Source organism: Pavona decussata, unplaced genomic scaffold (genome assembly GCF_977016875.1).
Source record: "Pavona decussata unplaced genomic scaffold, jaPavDecu1.1 SCAFFOLD_113, whole genome shotgun sequence".
NCBI classification, from domain to species: Eukaryota; Metazoa; Cnidaria; class Anthozoa; order Scleractinia; family Agariciidae; genus Pavona; species Pavona decussata.
In genome coordinates, this window is record NW_028145527.1 from 619027 (window position 1) to 642263 (window position 23237).

Here is a 23237-nt window from a genome sequence, read left to right on the forward strand (position 1 = left end):
CCGCTTAATTTTAACCATATCAATCTAGTTATTTGTTAAACATATATGGTATTTTAGTAACCTTCACTGGGCGTTTATGAATTTCGAGAGCAAAGTAAGTTTCACTTTATTAGTCAAGTTTAGTTCTTTCTCTCTGTCAGGCTATATGTCTTTGTTAATGTCTTTGTCTTGTTATGTGATGCTTTCTTCAGGCAGGCGAACGATGGTTACTTTTAGGTATAGCATTCTTCAGTTCTCACTAAACATAACTTGCGATACTATGTCTGTAGGCGATTACAAATTATATACCATTTTACCATACACCTCGTACCCTGGCACTGGTTGAACCATGATATTATTTGTGAGTAAAGTTTTACAGACTCCCTGCAATCAATAAAGGTGTGTTCTATTGAAACACCACTAGAGCAATATATACATTTATCGTTATCCGCTAAATGAAATAGTTTGAGTTCTCTCCTCGTTACAGTTATTCTATGCAGAAAACGAAAACAAAATTGACAGAGTTTGTTATCCTTAGTGAAGCGGTATATATCTTGAAACTTATTTGACCAATGAACAAATTTTTCTGGAAATTTATCCTGCCACTTTTAACTCCACTTGGAACAATGGAGCCGTGATTATTGAACAACTGGTAATAATTTTTACAGCGCGCTTCAGCAAGTTCAATTTTGTTTTCATTTTCTTTATCTTTGCGTAAAAGTTTTGTTCAGTACATTTAAATGTATTGTGGGATAGATGTACTCCAAGAACTTTAATGGGTTCTTTCGTTTTCTTAAAGTAAATGAGGTTTGAGTGATTCAACATTTTCCGTTATTATAGTGGTATCGTCAGCAAACTGTGAAATTTTGACCTCCTGGCTGTCTGGGAGGGAAATGCCTCTGTAATCTGAATCTTGGCGTATTTTTACTGCTAGCAATTCCACAGCGAGGATGAATAAAAGAGGACTTGTGGGACAACCTTGACGGACTCCTCTTGATATATTAAAATAAGTTGCCAAAAACCCATCATTCATAACTGCACTTTGTACACCGTTATAAAAAATTGAGATCCATTTTTTCACATTTGGGCCAAAATTGAAAGCGTTCAAAGCTTTAGTAATGAAATCCCATTCAAGGCTAACACTCTCGAATGAAAAAAATTGTCTTTCATGATATACATCATGTAACTGATGTGCTCTCGGACCCCAAAAGACGCAGGCTAGATTTACTCATCATCTTGGTCAAACAATATATTTACTCCTCTAAACACCTTCAAAAAGAATTGTCTTTAGATGAACTTGTAATCAAACTTACTATTCAATGGAAATTAGAAAAATGTGCCTAAATGGAATTTCTGCTCTCAATCAAAATGAATGATGTGATGCATTTTTTTTCTTAACTTTCATATGTAAGGTAATGCATAGGCTCGACTTTGTAGTTTCTGTTTAACTTCTTTTGTTATCTAAATAATTTTTTCTTCTTTTCTTTTCTTTTTCTCGATTACTTAGTTGTGTCCTTTTTTTCTCACTTTTAACTTAACAGAAAAGTACTATGTAAAATTCAAATACTGTATAAGTGTAAGCAGCCTAAGTGTATTTGCTTATTTAAATAAAGCGTGTGAAAAAAATGAAAAAAAAAATACACCTCGTTATTTACTTTCATTTCAATACGGCTCTCTTGTGAAGAAGTTAGATACTACCTTATGAAACTACCGTCAAACATTAAACTTAAAGGTTTTTTTCTAACATTTGCCGAAAATTTAAAATGTCGAATTCCGCAAATAAGGAATTGTATCATTCTTACCAGTACTACTAAATCAAGCGCAGTAATTATCCCAAAGCTAGTAACCATGGTCGCATACACTACACGCTTTTACGCTTATCGGTGTGAAAAAAGTGGCGAAAAAGGCAACCTTCTAGCATCACACTGCCCGGAATATTTACAACTTTACAATCCTTAATTTTTCGGTATTTTGGGTCGAAATAAAAAAAGTAATTTATGGGTTACCGAACATGAAGAATGATTATAATAAGCCCCCCTATCATCAGCTTGCGTGTTGCCATGGGCGTTTTTCATTTTTCGAAACCATGTGAGTTTGTTTCTGTTCCAAATTTTATACTTATTCTTTACGTCAGTTGCGGTGTTCAATTAAAAATCTCGTTCGGTTTCTGCTGAATTAAACATAGAAATTGCCTATTTTGGTCAGAAGGCGATGAAATTTTCACTCCTTCCCCTGGCCCGCAAAGAAAACAGAAAACAGTTTGTATTTCTTTAATGTTCCTTGGTTCCGCACTTTGACGGCACTTGTTCGCAATGTTGACCCACTAATTGCTTCTGTGTCCTTCAAAGGTCTTCAAATGATCGTTGATAGCTAACTCGAAAGGCCCGGTTTAGTTAAGTGAGTGTGACACTTAATTTACTTTATTCTCCAATGTTTAACCCGCTTTTCTCTTCTCTGTACCTTTTTTATTGTAAGAGACAGCAAAAAATTAAAAAAGACCTGTCGATTCACCAATTGATAGACATCAAACAACAGGTCGCATCTTTTCGCACTTAAGCTGGCAGCAATGAATGAAAAGATGGTATCCATGCTTCTTGTCATGCAGAAACCGAAGCACTGATTGGGTCGCATTGTTTCTGTCAACACGTTTAATAAGCCACGGCAATTTATATTGTCAGTAGAAGATTTCATCAAAGCATAGAAACCTTTACAGAGATTTTAGAGGACTCAAAAGTCTCACTCGCGTCAGACTTCCGAAAAAAGAAAACCAGTTATTGTAATGAAAAAGGAGGTTTTTCGAGGTTTTTTTTGTCCCTTAATTTGATCGGCAAAATTTGTTTCCTCCTCTCTTATCACTCTAGCAACACTTCAATTGTCTCAAATATCCGCCATTCATGTAGTTCTTACTCTAAACATGTTACATGAATTAAAAACAACTGAATGAGTTTAGTCGCTGTTTAGCTAACTTGTTACAAAGTCTAACATGAAACACCCTTAATTGCTTATCGAAAAAAAAAATATGCACACTGTATTAAGTACCAATTTCGCAATTTTTTGCTGTTATACAAGCTCAACGACAAGAAAAAAGTGTAAAATGGAAATCAGCGGCCGCTCCGGGATTAGAAAACATTTCCTCTTATTGTCATGCGGTTATAGCCTATGTTCATTTTTTAATTAATTTACATTTATTTGTAACTATTTGTTGAAGGGGTTTTAAGCTGATGTTATATCTATGCTTATCAGTCTACATGGGTTCATATGCATTCATTGGCCAAACCAAACAATGATTTCTTCTTCTTTTCAGCAGTGAGGAATCGAGAAACATTTTACACTGTCTCCTTAAATTTTAGAACAACTAACGGTGATCTACTAAAATCGGACATTTGTCAACTTCGAATTCATGCCATTTTCATTCCAGTTTTGGATCGATCTATTGGATGAAACGCTATAAGCGAAAGCACGGCACATTTATTTACAGTGGGAGAGTGAGCTGATTACCAATACTGAGCCGTTCAATAAAGCGTATAGATCATCAGTAATGGCATCTTACCGAAGGAAAATTTGAAGAAACGGGAATTGAGATACTGGCAGATGTAATCTCTCCTTGCTTTACGATATAACGAGATTCCCGCCCATTCGAATTTAAACATCTGTTAAATATTGGCTGTGCCGTGATACACGTTTTTTAGCAGACTATGCCTGATATTGATATTGGGCCTTTGTTACGGATCTGTATGCAGGTTTCAGTCGGAGAGGGTAATAAGTGTTTGAAACTTGTCCTTACTAGATCATAGTGTTATCAATGTTTTCATGGATTAATTTTCTACTTTTAACTTGGTAAGTGTAACTGAAATGTGGGGAGGGCTATATCAGTCTTGCCTTGCGGGCAACGCATCTGAAAATGCAGAATTGAAAAATATTTGTTACGTGGTCTTCATGTTCCAAACCCTTCTAATCGACCAAACTACTTTCGTTCATAGCGTCAAGTGGACTACTTCTACTACTGCGGGACCAGAGAGGCAGTTAACATAATTCATCAAGGTTTAAATTGCCACGTCTCTTGCTGTACTTTGCATTTTTTTTTCGAGATAAGAAAGAAATTGCTGAGGATAATAGTAAATTCCGCCTTACTCACCTTGAGGACAAATATGCAATTGCTATTTAGATATAGTTGACTTAACAGCAGATCTCAGTGCACTTTTTGTGATATTGGGTAGCAATGGATTAAAGGTAGATATCCCGACTTTTTGTCATGCAAAACCGAGATTATTGGTTGGGCCACGTTGTGCATGTCAACACGTTTCCCTTTTCATGGTAATTTCTATTACTAAAATCACTGTTGTACTCTTCCTTCTATAGGCGATTTCATCACAGCACATATGTACACCGTCAAAGAAACTTTATTAAAAACGTAGGTCAGCTTAATACATGTTGTTCGATGAATGAGAGTGGTGTGCGAACTCATCTTTCTTATTTGATATGTCACTTGACATGTGAGCGTTTGTTGCTGAATCGAAAAATTAGGAATTTCTTTGTCCCCTAAGAAAAGAATACATAATACGAAAGCTTCTGTTCATGGTGTTGAATCTTTAATCATGTTATAACAAGGTTAAAGATTTGAAGAGCAAATGAAACTCTACTTTGTAGTATCAAAACTACAGGTGGCTTTTTGAAATTTATCCCAAATTTTGCATGGTTACATAAAGGAAGAAATGAGGAAATTTATTATATTTACCCTTCAGTACCAAATCCATCATATTTTTGTTCAAAGAACATTAATTACCCCAAACTGCTAGTTACGATAGACTCACGCTTATTGTGTATCAATCGTCTGGCGCCGAGGCAAATCAAAGTGTAATACCTCGCTGCGAGAAAAATTTCCCTGCTAGCAGAGATTTCTGAAGAGCAGGGAGGAGAAAAATTTCAACTAACCACAAATTTCACATTAATTTTTTTCAAAGAAAAAATAAAGTATGTGGTCGAATGTGAATGGAAGAAAACCAAGTGTAAAACAGAAGTTTGAGTCCTTTTATTGGAAAAGTAATCAATAATTCCTAATTTTATCTTTCTAAGTGTAGCCTAGGAGGGGGTATTTCATCTTCCAAAACTGTTTCAGTGTCTTTTTATCTTCAGTTAAATTATGCTATTATTTGTACTTGGATTTATTCAAATGATTTAGTTTTTTCTGACGTCTCTGCTTGTGTTTATCAAGACTCCAACTGACATTTTCTTCCTCTCTTTTCTGTAGATGTTGAAAACCTTTTATTGTCGGCACTATGTAAGGGCTCATCCTTTTGGCACAATTCTGATCGACTAGTCATTTTCCCGTTCAAGGACAATAGAATAAACAGAACATCAGTTCAAACGGTCGCAATTAAGCCACTTCTGTGTACACCTGGAAATCTTTCCACAAGAAGGCAATTCAGTCTTCTTGTTCTTATTCCTGCTATTAAGTCGGAATGAAAGGAATACTAGTCTGTTCATTCCGAAAATAAAATAAGTCCCCCCCCCCCAAAAAAAAAAAGAGCAAAAAAACAAAAAGAAGAAGAAGAAAAAACAAAACACGAAAACCGTCTATTCCAGCAAAGTCTCAAAGGAACGCGCCTAAAGATAGGATCCTAGAACAACCATATTAACTGCTAAAACTACCGCTCTTATGATTACACTTAATAGCATGAATCGCCAGCCATAAACACTGATCGGTATAATGAAGCTTTATCAGCCTAGTTGAGGATCTAAAGTGGGTCAAACAATATCTTAAAAATAAATAAATAAAATAACAGAGGATAATTTGGAAGGACAGTAACTCAATCTGGGCCGCAAAAACTGTTGTTTCGGAGATTAATTATTATGAATGTTATTTTTTGAATTTTTTTTTGTATGTGTTTCTGACATTATTTTCATTTTCATTTTTTTCCTCTCTCTGGTCAAACTCCGATTGAGGTTGGTATTTTGCCAACTTTTGTATTTGTCCTTCAGCCGGAGAGGATATCAGTATTGTTTTTAACTAGCTGTCCTTCTTAGCTCATATGTCTTATTAATGTTTTTTTTTTCACATTTCCTCCTCAGTGAGCTTGATATAGTTTAAATTCACCTGGTGGAGGCAAACATTGCTGAGCAGGCATTCAGTTCGGTTGAAGTGCTACAGGCTCAAATTCCACCGTCGACAACACCAAAAGGGCTAAATTAATTATTTTTCGTGAGGTCAGTGGACAAAACAAAGAACAAACCTACTTTGTTCGGACTTCAAGTGACTGCTTTCATGAAACGAGAACTTAATTTAATTCGTCAAGATATAAACCAGTTTCTTACCTGTACCTTGTTTTCGAGAGACAAGAAAATGTTGTGATTCAAGACAATTCAGTTAATCTCGATACGTAGTAGATTCGTACTTTCTGTGATGTTGCGCTGCTCTTCCCACGATGACAGTGCAAGTGCAACTAAGAGTAACCTCAGCACGCGCAACGTTTCTATATCATAATACAAGGTATCCAGACTTTTTGTCATGCAAAACCGAGATTATTGGTTGGGCCACGCTGTGCATGTCAACACGTTTCACTTTTCATGGTAATTTATATCATTAAAATCACTGTTGTACTCTTCCGTGTACAGGAGATTTCATCACAGCACGTATATACACCGTCAAAGAAACTTTATCAAAAACGTAGGTCAGCTTAATACATTTGAACTTCTTTTTAAACAAAAGTTGCGATTCCATGTTGTTCGATGAATGAGAGTGGTGTGCGAACTCATCTTTCCATCTTTGATATAACACTTGACGTGCGAGCGTTTGTTGCTGAATCGAAAACTGATTAGGGATTTCTTTGTCCCGATAAGAAAAGAATCTAAACAGCTCCTTTCATGGTGTTGGCAGCCATTAATTAAGTTATAGCAAGGCTTAGCATTTGCAGAGTGAATTCAAATATATTTTGTTTTTGCCGCTGAGAGGTTGATTTCGGAAGAAAAGGAAGAAATGAGAAAATGTATACTGATTACATTTACCATCTTACCAAATCCATCATATTTTTGTTCAAAGAACATTAATTACCCGAGACTGCTAGTTACGGTAGCTGCACACTTACTGTGTGACAAACGTCTGGCGCAAAACAAATTAAAGTCTAGGACCTCCCTGCGAGAAAGATTTACAACTAACCACAAATTTCAAATTAATTTTTCTCAATGAAAAGATAGAATATGCGGTTGAATGTGAACGGAAGAAAACTGAGTGTAAAACAGAAACTTGAGTCCTTTCATCGGAAAATAATTCCCAATTATATTTTCTTGAGTGTAGCCTAGGAGAGTAAGTCATCTTTCAAAACTATTTCAGTGTCTTCTTATTTCCAGTTAAATTATTCTATTATTAACCACTCGGCCACTAAACCAACCACGCGGGCAACATGACTGTTAATTGACCTTAACGGTGGCTAGCTCGTGGGAGGCACTTCAACAAATTGTCTACAATAAGGATCGCCTCACTACATCCCTGGTTGATCGGTGATGCACGGCCAAATCCCCCAAAGGAAATATATTTCTAGTCATTTAAGAAGGGGAGAAATTATTAAGCAACTGATTGCGTCATGCTATTCCAAGGATGGCGACTCATTTTTCAATTAAACTGATTCACCACAATAATAATGCTAGTACCATTGAACTGAAAGTTTATTCCCCACTAACTAACAACTGTCTTTCTTTACATATATTTTTTTTGTCTTTCCTTTTTCTCTTCTCATTTTATATAGTTTTTTGCAGTACCAAAACGGCAGGTCGCTTTTGTAAATTTATCGCAAGGATCCCAGTGCTTAAAGCTGCAATCGGAAGTATTTAATTATTTTCAACATCAAGTATCAATATCCATGAAGGTTTCTTTTTTCATAGATCGTTAGCACGGTTTTCAATTGAGGGTCGAAACTTATCCACGTAACGTTTGCACTAGTGTTGCTTTATTTCTTTCCTTAATTCGTTAAAAAGAACTCTCAATATTTTCTCCCTTGTTGAGATTTAAAAAAAAAAAACCAACCGCGACTCGTTGACAAGCGTTTTCCCGCCCTTGGCACCGGTTACATGATTCGATACTGATTAGTTATAGCGATTATCTTTAGTTTGTTTTTGGACACTTAAGGGAAAACCACTCTAATTATGTCGCAAAAGTCTGATAAGCTGAATACGTGAACAAAAGTTACCCGACCTAAGTTTTACAACTCGCTATTCGGGTTTACAACTAACCGCAAATTTCACATTCTCTCAAAGAACAGAAATTGGGTCGATTCATTTTGGGAAAATAATTTCCAAATTTGATTTTCTTGCCGGGTAACCAAGGAGTCTTTCATCATTCAAAAGCATTTTGGTTTCTTTCTTCTTCAATTAAATTATTTGTGTTCATATATTGATTGTCTGCTAAAACTCCACCAAATTTATTTAGAGAAATTCAATAGGATTTCTTTTTCTCCTTTTTTGCATGTTTAGAAACCATTTATATTCACGCTCTAGAACAAACACTGATATTTTATCTATTTTCGGGAACTGCATTCGTATAATGCATTGTGTTGAAACAACCCTTGTTTGCTCACAATTGTATGCATGTCAACACGTTTCCCTTTTCATGGTAATTTCTATTACATTACTAAAATCACTGTTGTACTCTTCCTTCTATAGGCGATTTCATCACAGCACATAATATTATGTACGCCGTCAAAGAAACTTTATTAAAAACGTAGGTCAGCTTAATACATGTTGTTCGATGAATGAGAGTGGTGTGCGAACTCATCTTTCTTATTTGATATGTCACTTGACATGTGAGCGTTTGTTGCTGAATCGAAAAATTAGGAATTTCTTTGTCCCCTAAGAAAAGAATACATAATACCAAAGCTTCTGTTCATGGTGTTGAATCTTTAATCATGTTATAACAAGGTTAAAGATTTGAAGAGCAAATGAAACTCTACTTTGTAGTATCAGAACTACAGGTGGCTTTTTGAAATTTATCCCAAATTTTGCATGGTTACATAAAGGAAGAAATGAGGAAATTTGTTATATTTACCCTTCAGTACCAAATCCATCATATTTTTGTTCAAAGAACATTAATTGCCCCAAACTGCTAGTTACGATAGACTCACACTTATTGTGTATCAAACGTCTGGCGCCGAGGCAAATCAAAGTGTAATACCTCGCTGCGAGAAAAATTTCCCTGCTAGCAGAGATTTCTGAAGAGCAGGGAGGAGAAAAATTTCAACTAACCACAAATTTCACATTAATTTTTTTCAAAGAAAAAATAAAGTATGTGGTCGAATGTGAATGGAAGAAAACCAAGTGTAAAACAGAAGTTTGAGTCCTTTTATTGGAAAAATTAATTAATAATTCCTAATTTTATCTTTCTAAGTGTAGCCTAGGAGGGGGTATTTCATCTTCCAAAACTGTTTCAGTGTCTTTTTATTTTCAGTTAAATTATGCTATTATTTGTACTTGGATTTATTCAAATGATTTAGTTTTTTCTGACGTTTTGTTTATCAAGACTCCAACTGACATTTTCTTCCTCTCTTTTCTGTGGATGTTGAAAACCTTTTATTGTCGGCACTATGTTAGGGCTCATCCTTTTGGCACAATTCTGATCGACTAGTCATTTTCCCGTTCAGGGACAATAGAATAAACAGATCATCAGTTCAAACGGTCGCAATTAAGCCACTTCTGTGTACACCTGGAAATCTTTCCACAAGAAGGCAATTCAGTTTTCTTGTTCTTATTCCTGCTATTAAGTCGGAATGAAAGGAATACTAGTCTGTTCATTCCGAAAATAAAATAAGTCCCCCCCCCCCCAAAAAAAAGAAGAGCAAAAAAAAAAAAAAAGAAGAAGAAAAAACAAAACATGAAAACCGTCTATTCCAGTAAAGTCTCAAAGGAAGGCGCCTAAAGATAGGATTCTAGAACAACCATATTAACTGCTAAAACTACCGCTCTTATGATTACACTTAATAGCATGAATCGCCAGCCATAAACACTGATCGGTATAATGAAGCTTTATCAGCCTAGTTGAGGATCTAAAGTGGGTCAAACAATATCTTATTTAAAAATAAATAAATAAAATAACAGAGGATAATTTGGAAGGACAGTAACTCAATCTGGGCCGCAAAAACTGTTGTTTCGGAGATTAATTATTATGAATGTTATTTTTTGCATTTTTTTTTTGTATGTGTTTCTGACATTATTTTAATTTTCATTTTTTTCCTCTCTCTGGTCAAACTCCGATTGAGGTTGGTATTTTGCCAACTTTTGTATTTGTCCTTCAGCTGGAGAGGATATCAGTATTGTTTTTAACTAGCTGTCCTTCTTAGCTCATATGTCTTATTAATGTTTTTTTTTTCACATTTCCTCCTCAGTGAGCTTGATATAGTTTAAATTCACCTGGTGGAGGCAAACATTGCTGAGCAGGCATTCAGTTCGGTTGAAGTGCTACCGGCTCAAATTCCACCGTCGACAACACCAAAAGGGCTAAATTAATTATTTTTCGTGAGGTCAGTGGACAAAACAAAGAACAAACCTACTTTGTTCGGACTTCAAGTGACTGCTTTCATGAAACGAGAACTTAATTTAATTCGTCAAGATATAAACCAGTTTCTTACCTGTACCTTGTTTTCGAGAGACAAGAAAATGTTGTGATTCAAGACAATTCAGTTAATCTCGATACGTAGTAGATTCGCACTTTCTGTGATGTTGCGCTGCTCTTCCCACGATGACAGTGCAAGTGCAACTAAGAGTAACCTCAGCACGCTCAACGTTCTATATCATAATACAAGGTATCCAGACTTTTTGTCATGCAAAACCGAGATTATTGGTTGGGCCACGCTGTGCATGTCAACACGTTTCACTTTTCATGGTCATTTATATCATTAAAATCACTGTTGTACTCCTCCGTGTACAGGAGATTTCATCACAGCACGTATATACACCGTCAAAGAAACTTTATCAAAACCGTAGGTCAGCTTAATACATTTGAACTTCTTTTTAAACAAAAGTTGCGATTCCATGTTGTTCGATGAATGAGAGTGGTGTGCGAACTCATCTTTCCATCTTTGATATAACACTTGACGTGCGAGCGTTTGTTGCTGAATCGAAAACTGATTAGGGATTTCTTTGTCCCGATAAGAAAAGAATCTAAACAGCTCCTTTCATGGTGTTGGCAGCCATTAATTAAGTTATAGCAAGGCTTAACATTTGCAGAGTGAATTCAAATATATTTTGTTTTTGCCGCTGAGAGGTTGATTTCGGAAGAAAAGGAAGAAATGAGAAAATGTATACTGATTACATTTACCATCTTACCAAATCCATCATATTTTTGTTCAAAGAACATTAATTACCCGAGACTGCTAGTTACGGTAGCTGCACACTTACTGTGTGACAAACGTCTGGCGCAAAACAAATTAAAGTCTAGGACCTCCCTGCGAGAAAGATTTACAACTAACCACAAATTTCACATTAATTTTTCTCAATGAAAAGATAGAAAATGCGGTTGAATGTGAACGGAAGAAAACCGAGTGTAAAACAGAAACTTGAGTCCTTTCATCGGAAAATAATTTCCAATTATATTTTCTTGAGTGTAGCCTAGGAGAGTAAGTCATCTTTCAAAACTATTTCAGTGTCTTCTTATTTCCAGTTAAATTGGAAAATTAAACGAGACTTACCTGTAAGTTGAAGTTTGATTGAAATTCTATCCGTCACCAAGCACTGAGGGATTACGTGAGATAGCATTGCGCCTGCGCGAACTCAGTTTTTAAAGCACTTGCCATGTGTGCAGGGGAAAGAAAACCCTGACCAGCAAAATGGGAGGGCCTTAAAAGGGAGGGCACGTAATCCCTCAGTGCTTGGTGACGGATAGAATTTCAATCAAACTTCAACTTACAGGTAAGTCTCGTTTAATTTTCCAATTCTATTCCGTCACCGCACTGAGGGCTCACGTGAGACTTCAAAGCCCACTGCACACATGAACAGAGTAATGACCAACCAAGCAAGTCATATTGGTCAAAACAGTTTATTAACTTTACTCTTGTAACAAAACGTTAGAAAAGCTATCTGTGTTGATAACAGGCTTGCTATAAAACTTTGCAAAAGTGTCAGATGAGCTCCATCCTGCGACTGATAAGATGTGCTCTAATGGTACAGATTTCAACAAAGCCTTAGATGTTGCGGCAGCCCTAGTACTGTGGGGCTTGAAAAGGTTTACATCAATTCCTGACTTTTGCATTACAGCTTTGACCCATCTACTGATGGTGTCCCGGGAAACTGGTTTAAATGGCTTGTAATGACTAATAAACAATTGTTGTGCACGTCCACGTAAAGGAGAGGTACGATTAAGATATGCCTTCAAGGTAGTGACAACACAAATGTTAGGGTTGTCCGGGTAAGCTACAAACTTAACAACAGTGGGTTTCGACCCTGGCTTAGACTGTTTAATAGGCCTGGAGATAATAAAAGTCACAGAAGTTTCTGAAACAACCATGTCCTCCAAAGACAAGTAGTGAATTGTCTGCCCCCGTTGAGCTGATACTAATGACATTAAAGTGACTAATTTTAAAGTCAGATCCTTTAGTGAGCAGTCTGTAATAGAGATTGTCTTAAGATAGTTCAGAACCTTGCTCACATCCCATGTCTCAGTATATCTTGGGTTGGAGGGTCTTGCTTCGTAAACTCCTTTTAAGAACCTCTTAACACTCTCTTGTGCTCCAAAAGTCATCCCGTCCACAGGCTTTAAGACACTGGATAGAGCAGACCTTGCAGTGTTAATACCACTGTAACCGATGCCTGACTCAAATAGCTCCACTAAAAAATCTAGTGCCTGTGGGACAGTGGCAGAAACTGGATCAATCTGTTTTTTATGACAATATGTAGTCCATCTTTTGATGTAACATGAATACTGCTTTGTAGTTCCTTTCCTCCAGGACTGTAAGATGATAGAGGTTGCCTTTTGAGAAATTCCTTGTGTCTCATAGGACTGCCGGACAATCTGCATGCAATCAGAACCATTTTCCTGAATAGGGGGTGGACTTCTTGTGGCATCCCCGGCATTTGTAAGGCAGTTCGTTGTTGTGGTAACACTCTTGGAACAGCCACTAACATGCGAAGAAGTTTGGGATACCAACTCTGGGTTGGCCACATTGGAACTATCATCAATCCCTCTGCACAATCGGTTTGTATTTTCTGTAGGCATCTTGCAATTAAACTGAAAGGAGGGAAAGCATAGAACAAGTGTTTATCCCATGTTACAGAAAATGCATCAATAAAGGCTGCCCCTGGGTCAGGTTTCCAAGATACATAGCATGGAACCTGATGATTTAGTCTGGATGCAAAGAGATCTATGGAGGGCTCCCCCCAGATATCTGTGATCTGTTGGAAAATATCAGATCTTATCATCCATTCCTTGTTGTCTGAGAAAATGCGTGATTCCCGATCTGCCTCAACATTTTTTCTCCCTGGGATATGAGCAGCTGTTAACCATATTTGTTTTTCTATGCACCACTGCCAAATATCTTTAGCAATAGTGTGACATTCCCTAGAATGTACACCTCCCATAGCATTAATATAGTTCACAGTTGTAGAGTTATCAGAGTAAATCTTAACATGAATGCCTTGCTCATTTTTGCAAAATGCCTTAAGTCCAAAATTTGCAGCTAACAGCTCCAGACAATTAATGTGATATTTTGCTTCTTCCTCTGACCATCTACCTCCTATTTTCTCTGTCTCTTTGACAGCTCCCCATCCTTTAGTTGATGCATCGGTGTAAATTATTACATCAACCTTTGAATTAGGCAATAATATGGGGTAGTTATTGGTCTGTATGTTATCATACCACCACTTTATCTCTGAAAAGCTTTCTTGGGATAATCTCATTTGAGCATTATAATTGCCATAGTTTTGTCTTAAGGCTGTAGTTTTATCCCTCTCAAGTTGTCTATAATACAGTGGTCCATATAAGATCCCAGGAAAACTTGACACTAAAAGCCCTATAAAGCTAGCTAGTTCCTGGATTGGGAGCTCAACAAGCTCCAGCATTTTCTTGCATCTTTCCCTTATGCGCTGGATTTTTTCCTGTGTTAAGGAGACAGTCATATTAACTGAATCCAAGACAAATCCCAGAAATGTAAGGACTTGAACTGGCTGTAGGACCGACTTATCAGGATGTAGGATAAAACCCAATGTTGAAAATAAGTCACAGGTATCATTAATATTGGCTTGGCAGTCCTCCACACTCTCCCCTTGTAAATAAGAGTCATCAATATAGCCTACATTTAGGTGACCCTTCTGGCGCAGCGTAGCATACACTGGCTTAAGGATTTTTGTGAAGAGTCGGGGTGCACAAGCCAGACCATTTGGTAGACATGTAAACTGAAACAATCTACCTTTCCAGCAAAACCTCAGATATTTTTGATCATCTTTGTGAATTGGCATTGAGTAGTATGCGTCACGCAGGTCTACTGAGGCCATATAACAGTTTGGAGTCATAAGCCTTATTGCCGATTGTAAGGTATCCATCTTAAAATGTTGATACTCCACATGTTCATTCAAATTCTTCAAATTTAGAATTAATCTAAACCCTCCATCTTTCTTAGGGCGTATGAATATAGTAGAAATATATTCACCAGGGCAATGTGTGGTTTCTGAAATCACACCTTTGGTCAGCAGTTTATCAATTTCATTGTCAATGACCTCCTGCTCTGGTTTTGTAAAATTTATTTCTTTTGGTGGCATAAACTGCATTGGCTCTCCATTTTCAAACTCAATTTTATAGTTTTTCACACTATTAAGTATGAAAGGATCTGAGGTTATGCATTGCCACTGAGAGGTAAATTGTTTCAGTCTTCCACCTGTAATTTTAATAGATTGCTCTGACACATTTCTTACCTCAACGTTGTTAGCAGTCTGATTCATTTTGACTTCCCCTCCTTCTTCCTCTTGAAGTTCGGAGGATGTTTGTGGTCGTTTTTCCACGAGCCTAAAAAAGGCTTCCTGTAATGTTGGTTTCCTGAGCGTCCGCGGCTATGTGCGTAAGAGTTGTGCCTGTGATAATCAGGCTTGTTCGTTGATCGACCACTGTGTGTGGAGACTTTCTTTCCCACTCGATTGACCTCGGTCAATTCTTTCACTTGTTTCGGGAGATCATTGCCAAACAATTGGTCAGTGATCGGAACCGACGAGGAGCAAAGATGTTTGTATTCCTCGTGTAAATCCGGTTTAATAAATTCCCTTCGTCTTTGATTGAGTTCACTGTTTGCATTAGCGAACAATGTAAGTGCATCTGTTGACTTTTGAAGAAGGTCGTTTCCCGCTGGGAGTGACGACAAGTGCTCAAGGAGTTTGTCGATCATATTTGTCAACGCGCACATTCCTTTGAAGATGGATGTCTGCACCTTTTGCAGTCTAACATCTTGGGACCGGACTGTTGGAGTAAGGTGGTCCCATACTGGTTGATTGACTCGTACTTTTGTCAAGAATTCACAGTTCTCTGGTCTGTGATACTTGTTCAACTTTTCCTGAAGTTTCTCTTCAGGCAGCCCTTCTTTGAGCATGGCATTCACTACATTCGCCAGCTCTGTGTTTACACTTGGGCCCGTCTCCTCTTTCTTCAGCTCTTGTTTCAAGCTGTTAAGTACCTCAAATTTTCCTTCATTAGAAGGCATTTTTTGAGCCCCGGCTGAGTCAGCCAGCTTTGTCACAGCTTCTTCTAAGCTCGTAGTTTTGTCATCTCGCTTCTTCTTCGTGGGGGGCTCTTCGCTGACCTCGTGGTCATTCTCGGCAGATTTTGCCTCCTGTTCTTCCTCCGTGTCAACATATTGTATTTCAAAGTCTGACTGAAACTGTTTGAACGACTCAGCAATAGTCTTGGATAAATCTTGAGACATCTGGGTGAAACCCTGTCTCAGCGTAGCGGCAAGCTCTTGTAAACCATGTGAGTCAGTTTTGGCGCCATCGGCGCCATCACCTCTTTCGATGATTCTAACATTTGCTTCGATGTGTTCGCTTCTAGAGCCACTACTTTTCCTTTTTAAGTTGTCTTTCTCGCCCTTAAGCTCAGATTTATCCGAGGTCTCGGGCATTTTTAGCGAATTATCGCTTAAAACTAAAATTCTCAGCGTGTTGAAAAAACAAACGTCCGTTCGCTCCAAAGGCGGCAACACACTGAGTTCGCGCAGGCGCAATGCTATCTCACGTGAGCCCTCAGTGCGGTGACGGAATAGAATTATTCTATTATTAACCACTCGGCCACTAAACCAACCACGCGGGCAACATGACTGTTAATTGACCTTAACGGTGGCTAGCTCGTGGGAGGCACTTCAACAAATTTTCTACAATAAGGATCGCCTCACTACATCCCTGGTTGATCGGTGATGCACGGCCAAATCCCCCAAAGGAAATATATTTCTAGTCATTTAAGAAGGGGAGAAATTATTAAGCAACTGATTGCGTCATGCTATTCCAAGGATGGCGGCTCATTTTTTCAATTAAACTGATTCACCACAATAATAATGCTAGTACCATTGAACTGAAAGTTTATTCCCCACCCACTAACAACTGTCTTTCTTAACATATTTTTTTTTTGTCTTTCCTTTTTCTCTTCTCATTTTATATAGTTTTTTGCAGTACCAAAACGGCAGGTCGCTTTTGTAAATTTATCGCAAGGATCCCAGTGCTTAAAGCTGCAATCGGAAGTATTTAATTATTTTCAACATCAAGTATCAATATCCATGAAGGTTTCTTTTTTCATAGATCGTTAGCACGGTTTTCAATTGAGGGTCGAAACTTATCCACGTAACGTTTGCACTAGTGTTGCTTTATTTCTTTCCTTAATTCGTTAAAAAGAACTCTCAATATTTTCTCCCTTGTTGAGATTAAAAACCAAAACCAACCGCGACTCATTGACAAGCGTTTTCCCGCCTTTGGCAACGGTTACATGATTCGATACTGATTAGTTATAGCGATTATCTTTGGTTTGTTTTTGGACACTTAAGGGAAAACCACTCTAATTATGTCGCAAAAGTCTGATAAGCTGAATACGTGAACAAAAGTTACCCGACCTAAGTTTTACAACTCGCTATTCGGGTTTACAACTAACCGCAAATTTCACATTCTCTCAAAGAACAGAAATTGGGTCGATTCATTTTGGGAAAATAATTTCCAAATTTGATTTTCTTGCCGGGTAACCAAGGAGTCTTTCATCATTCAAAAGCATTTCGGTTTCTTTCTTGTTCAATTAAATTATTTGTGTTCATATATTGATTGTCTGCTAAAACTCCACAAAATTTATTTACAGAAATTCAATAGGATTTCTTTTTCTCCTTTTTTGCATGTTTAGAAACCATTTATATTCACGCTCTAGAACAAACACTGATATTTTATCTATTTTCGGGAACTGCATTCGTATAATGCATTGTGTTGAAACAACCCTTGTTTCCTCACAATTGTATTGTTTCACCTTCGCAAGTGGACTTGGCAATGCTAGAATGAATCGAAACAAAGATCCATAAGCTGCTTTTCTTTGGCTGAAGCACACATCCTAAAATCCGGTATTCTGGTCACCATCAGCACGCCAGACATTTGCTAAGTTGGCCTTTTATCAAGTGGAAGTTGGTTTCTATTCATTGCTTTCGACGCAAAAAGAACGCATTCCTAATTGCGTTTGGAGTCGAGATTGTATGGGACAATAATTATCGATCAACGAATGAATGAATGGATCTTGGGACTCGTATCTGGCATCCCCCGCAGATTTTGCAGGGGCGGATGGCATCATCACTAAAGGAGAGTGACTCAGCCTGGGATCAAGAACATCGAACGCACTCTTTAATATTGTTACTAGTTAACAATTATTCACCAAAGTGGAGGTGAATAGGGTTGGATATTTGCCGAGCCGCGAAGCGACGAGGTAAATATCCATCACTTTCACCGACACTGAGGTGATATACCACACAAGCTGAATAACAATTGGACCAAAAATTACTTTATTTTTGACAATATACCGACAAATGGTGGGAAGTTTTAAAATCTCGCGTGCCGCGCGGTAAGCGACTGATCTCTTATTCTAGAAAGTTCCGCGTCTCGCTTTCTTGCGGTCAAATAAAACTTCTGGAGGCATTTGTTTAGTTGCTACGTGTGTTTTCTTCCATTGTTGTGTGAAATTTGTCCTGTTGTTGAAACCATACTGCAAAACATTAGATGATTCATTGTTTACATTGTATTAAATTATAGTGCTCGACAGTTATCGTAAACAATGCATTGTATTTTTATTTTTCGCCTTAGAATATGGGGTTTTGAAAGATTAAATAACTTACCATGTAATGCCGTCAAACCAGAATTTGTTGCCATTTTTCTATTGTTTGTAACAGCCGTCTCTTTTATCGCAATATTTTCCTATTAAGTGGCCGTGGCGAAACGGGAAGCCATCTTGTTTCTCTTCGGCTGCTCAAGGTGAATAGCACTTGGCTAATCACCTTCGAGCCAGCCAATCAGCGGGCGCGAAAAGCACTTTTCTCTTGTGTGGTATATACTAATCCATGCTATTTGTTTCCGAAAATCCGGAGCACTGATATTGTTATGTAACATGTCCACACGTTTCATTTGTCAAGGGAATTTATACTAGAAAAAACTACCGTAATATCCGTCCAAGAGGATATTTTATCAAAGCAAAGCCCATCAGTTCTCAGCAAATGATGTATCAAGCGATGTTTAACGTTGAAGTCAATGCTTTCACTTTATTTAAGTCATTGTCAAACGTATTAAGCGCAGAGCACTATCTGGGCACACTATCCAGATCCAACTGGAATTTAGAAATGTTCATTTTGAGTGGAGGGGAAAACTGGTATACCCGGAGAAAAACCTCTTGGAGCAAGGACGAGAACCAACAGCAAACTCAACCCACATATGACGCCTCGTCCGGGAATCCAACTCAACTTTCTTTAATTTGATATGTCTCTTGACATGCGAGCATTTGTTGCTGCATCGAAAAATTACGGCTTTCTTTATCAAGATAAGAAAAGCAGCTTAACAGCTTCTTTTTATGGTGTTGGCAGCCATCAATTAAGTTAACATTTGCAGAGTGAATTCAAATATATTTTGTTTTTGCCCCTGAGAGGTTACATTTCTATACTTGTCTATCACTGCAAGTTTGTTCCTCACAAACTACTTGCGTTCTTTCCTTCGTTTCATTCTGTATTTTTCCTTCCATTAGATCCAGTGGATTTCTGAATTTTTTATAGTATTAAAACTACAGTTTTTTTAAATTTATGCCAAAGGCCGCTCACTTACTGTGTGACAAACGTCTGGCGCAAAACAAATTAAAGTCTAGGACCTCCCTGGGAGAAAGATTTACAACTAACCACAAATTGCACATTAATTTTTCTCAATGAAAAGATAGAATATGCGGTTGAATGTGAATGGAAGAAAACCAAGTATAAAACAGAAATTTGAGCCCTTTCATCGGAAAATAATTCCCAATTATATTTTCTTGAGTGTAGCCTTGGAGAGTATGTCATCTTTCAAAACTATTTCAGTGTCTTCTTATTTCCCGTTAAATTATTCTATTATTAACCACTCGGCCACTGAACCAACCACGCTGGTAACATGACTGTTAATTGACTACGCTGGCTAGCTCGCCGGGAGGCACTTCAACAAATTTTCTACAATAAGGATCGCCTCACTACATCCCTGGTTGATCGGTGATGCACGGCCAAATCCCCCAAAAGAAATATATTTCTAGTCATTTAAGAAGGGGAGGAATTATTTAGCAACTGATTGCGAAAACATGTTTTAAAATCCTACGACAATCGTAGGTATATGCAATGTTGACTGACTAGAGTTGTGTGCGATTTTTGCATAACGCGAGCAGCGTGTGCTCTAGAAATCGCATGGGACAGTCGTAAGCGACAGTTGTACCGTCTAAATCGACCTTTAGAGGCACCATGCTATTCCAAGGATGGCGACTCGTTTTTTCAATGAAACTGGTTCACCACAATAATTGTTTGTACCGTTGAACTGAAAGTTTACTGCCCACCCACTAACAACTGTCTTTCTTTACATATTTGTTTTGTCTTTCCTTTTTCTCTTCTCATTTTATATATTTTTTTGCAGTACCAAAACGGCAGGTCGCTTTTGTAAATTTATCGCAAGGATCCCAGTGCTTAAAGCTGCAATCGGAAGTATTTAATATTTTTAGCATCAACTATCAAAATCCATGAAGGTTTTTTTTCATAGCTCGTTAGCACGGTTTTCAATTGAGGGTCGAAACTTATCCACGTAACGTTTGCACTAGTCTTTCTTTATTTATTTCCGTAATTCGTTAAAAAAACTCAATATTTTCTCCCTTGTTGAGATTAAAAACCAAAACCAACCGCGACTCGTTGAAAAAATTTTTCCCGCCTTTGGCACCGGTTACATGATTGGATACTGATTAGTTATAGTGATTACCTTTGGTTTGTTTTTTGGACACTTAAGGGAAAACCACTCTTATTATGTCGCAAGAGTCTGATAAGCTGAATACGTGAACAAAAGTTACCTGACCTAAGTCATACAACTCGCTATTCGGGTTTACAACTAACCGCAAATTTCACATTCTCTCAAAGAACAGAAAATCAGTCGATTCATTTTGGGAAAACAATTTCCAAATTTGATTTTCGTGAGGGTAACCAAGAAGTCTTTCATCATTCGAAAGCATTTCGGTTTCTTTGTTCTTCAATTAAATTATTTGTATTCATATATTGATTGTCTGCTAAAACTCCACAAAATTTATTTACAGAAATTCAGTAGGATTTCTTCTTCTCCTTTTTTACATGTTCAGAAACCATTTATATTCACGCTCTAGAACAAACACTGATATTTTATCTATTTTCGGGAACTGCATTCGTATAATGCATTGTGTTGAAACAACCCTTGCTTGCTCACAATTGTATTGTTTCACCTTCGCAAGTGGACTTGGCAATGCTAAAATGAATCGAAACAAAGATTCATAAGCTGCTTTCCTTTGGCTGAAGCGCGCATCCTAAAATCCGGTATTCTGGTCACCATCAGCACACCATGACTTTGGGTAAGTTGGCGTATTATCAAGTGAAAGTTGGTTTCTGTTCATTGCTTTCGACGCAGAAAGAATGCATTCCTAATTGCGTTTGGGGTCGAGATTGTATGGGACATCAATCGATCAACGAATGAATAAATGGATCTTGGGACGCGTATCTGGCATCCCCCGCAGATTTTGCAGGGGCGGATGACATCATCACTAAAGGAGAGTGACTCAGCCTGGGATCAAGAACATCGAACGCACTCCTTAATCTTTGATTGTTACTAGTTAACAATTATTCACCAAAGTGGAGGTCAGGGTTGGATATTTGCCGAGCCGCGAAGCGACGAGGTAAATATCCATCACTTTCACCGACACTGAGGTGATATACCACACAAGCTGAATAACAATTGGACCAAAAATTACTTTATTTTTGACAATATACCGACAAATGGTGGGAAGTTTTAAAATCTTGCGTGCCGCGTGGTAAGCGACTGATTTCTTATTCTAGAAAGTTCCGCGTCTCGCTTTCTTGCGGTCAAATAAAACTTCTGGAGGCATTTGTTTAGTTGCTACGTGTGTTTTCTTCGATTGTTGTGTGAAATTTGTCCTGTTGTTGAAACCATACTGCAAAACATTAGATGATTCATTGTTTACATTGTATTAAATTATAGTGCTCGACAGTTATCGTAAACAGTGCATTGTATTTTTATTTTTCGTCTATGAATAGGAGGTTTTGAAAGATTAAATAACTTACCATGTAATGCCGTCAAACCAAAATTTGTTGCCATTTTTGTAATTTTTTGTAATAGCCGTCTCTTTTATCGAAATATTTTCCTATTAAGTGGCCGTGGCGAAACGGGAAGCCATCTTGTTTCTCTTCGGCTGCTCAACGTGAATAGCACTTGGCCAACACCTCCGAGCTAGCCAATCAGCGGGCGCGAAAAGCACTTTTCTCTTGTGTGGTATATACTAATCCATGCTATTTGTTTCCGAAAATCCGGAGCACTGATATTGTTATGTTACATGCCCACACGTTTCATTTGTCAAGGGTATTTATACTAGAAAAAACTACCATAAAATCCGTCCAAGAGGATATTTTATCAAAGCAAAGCCCATCAGTACTCAGCAAATGATATATCTATCTAGCGATGTTTAACGTTGAAGTCAATGCTTTCACTTTATTTAAGTCATTGTCAAACGTATTAAGCGCAGAGCACTATCTGGGCACACTACCCAGATCCAACTGGAATTTAGAAATGTTCTTTTTGAGTGGAGGGGAAAACCGGAGTACCCGGAGAAAAACCTCTTGGAGCAAGGACGAGAACCAACAGCAAACTCAACCCACATATGACGCCTCGTCCGGGAATCCAACTCACCTTTCTTTAATTTGATATGTCTCTTGACATGCGAGCGTTTGTTGCTGAATCGAAAAATTACGGCTTTCTTTGTCCCGATAAGTAAAGCAGCTTAACAGCTTCTTTTTATGGTGTTGGCAGCCATCAATTAAGTTAACATTTGCAGAGTGAATTCAAATATATTTTGTTTTTGCCGCTGAGAGGTTACATTTCTATACTTGTCTATCACTGCAAGTTTGTTCCTCACAAACTACTTGCGTTCTTTTCATTCTTCGTTTCATTCTGTATTTTTCCTTCCATTAGATCCAGTGGATTTCTGAATTTTTTATAGTATTAAAACTACAGTTTTTTTAAATTTATGCCAAAGGCCGCACACTTACTGTGTGACAAACGTCTGGCGCAAAACAAATTAAAGTCTAGGACCTCCCTGGGAGAAAGATTTACAACTAGCCACAAATTGCACATTAATTTTTCTCAATGAAAAGATAGAATATGCGGTTGAATGTGAACGGAAGAAAACCAAGTAAAAAACAGCAGTTTGAATCCTTTCATCGGAAGATAATTCGCAATTATATTTTCTTGAGTGTAGCCTAGGAGAGTATGTCATCTAGATCTTTCAAAACTATTTTAGTGTCTTCTTATTTCCCGTTAAATTATTCTATTATTAACCACTCGGCCACTGAACCAACCACACTGGCAACATGACTGTTAATTGACTACGCTGGCTGGCTCGCCGGGAGGCACTTCAACAAATTTTCTACAATAAGGATCGCCTCACTACATCCCTGGTTGATCGGTAATGCACGGCCAAATCCCCCAAAAGAAATATATTTCTAGTCATTTAAGAAGGGGAGGAATTATTTACCAACTGATTGCGG

At 37.6% G+C, this 23237-nt stretch overlaps 2 protein-coding genes across 3 annotated transcripts in view; one reads left to right on the plus strand and one right to left on the minus strand.

Moving 5' to 3' along the window:
- The window catches only part of LOC146470598 (uncharacterized), a 171381-nt gene that overhangs the window by 88017 nt on the left and 60127 nt on the right, over nt 1-23237 (plus strand). The window lies entirely within an intron of this gene.
- LOC146470604 (uncharacterized) lies at nt 11765-16197 on the minus strand. 2 transcript variants are annotated; one of them, XM_085121763.1, is made up of 2 exons: nt 14863-15038; nt 11765-13183 (listed from the first exon to the last, which is right to left on the minus strand). In XM_085121763.1, the coding sequence occupies exons 1-2, from the start codon at nt 14887-14889 to the stop codon at nt 12005-12007; spliced, it is 1206 nt and encodes a 401-aa protein (XP_084977889.1). In that variant the 5' UTR covers nt 14890-15038; the 3' UTR covers nt 11765-12004. The 2 variants fall into 2 exon arrangements, with proteins under 2 accessions (XP_084977889.1, XP_084977890.1); XM_085121764.1 differs by having other exon boundaries at nt 13048-13183; nt 14863-16197.

Bases quoted from the DNA above. Each gene is read 5' to 3' on its own strand.
- LOC146470604 (XM_085121763.1), bottom strand. From the start codon at position 14,889: ATGAATCAGACTGCTAACAACGTTGAG. The intron at 13,184-14,862 runs GTAAGAAATGTG...CCCTCCTTTCAG, and splicing joins AGACTGCTAACAACGTTGAG to TTTAATTGCAAGATGCCTAC.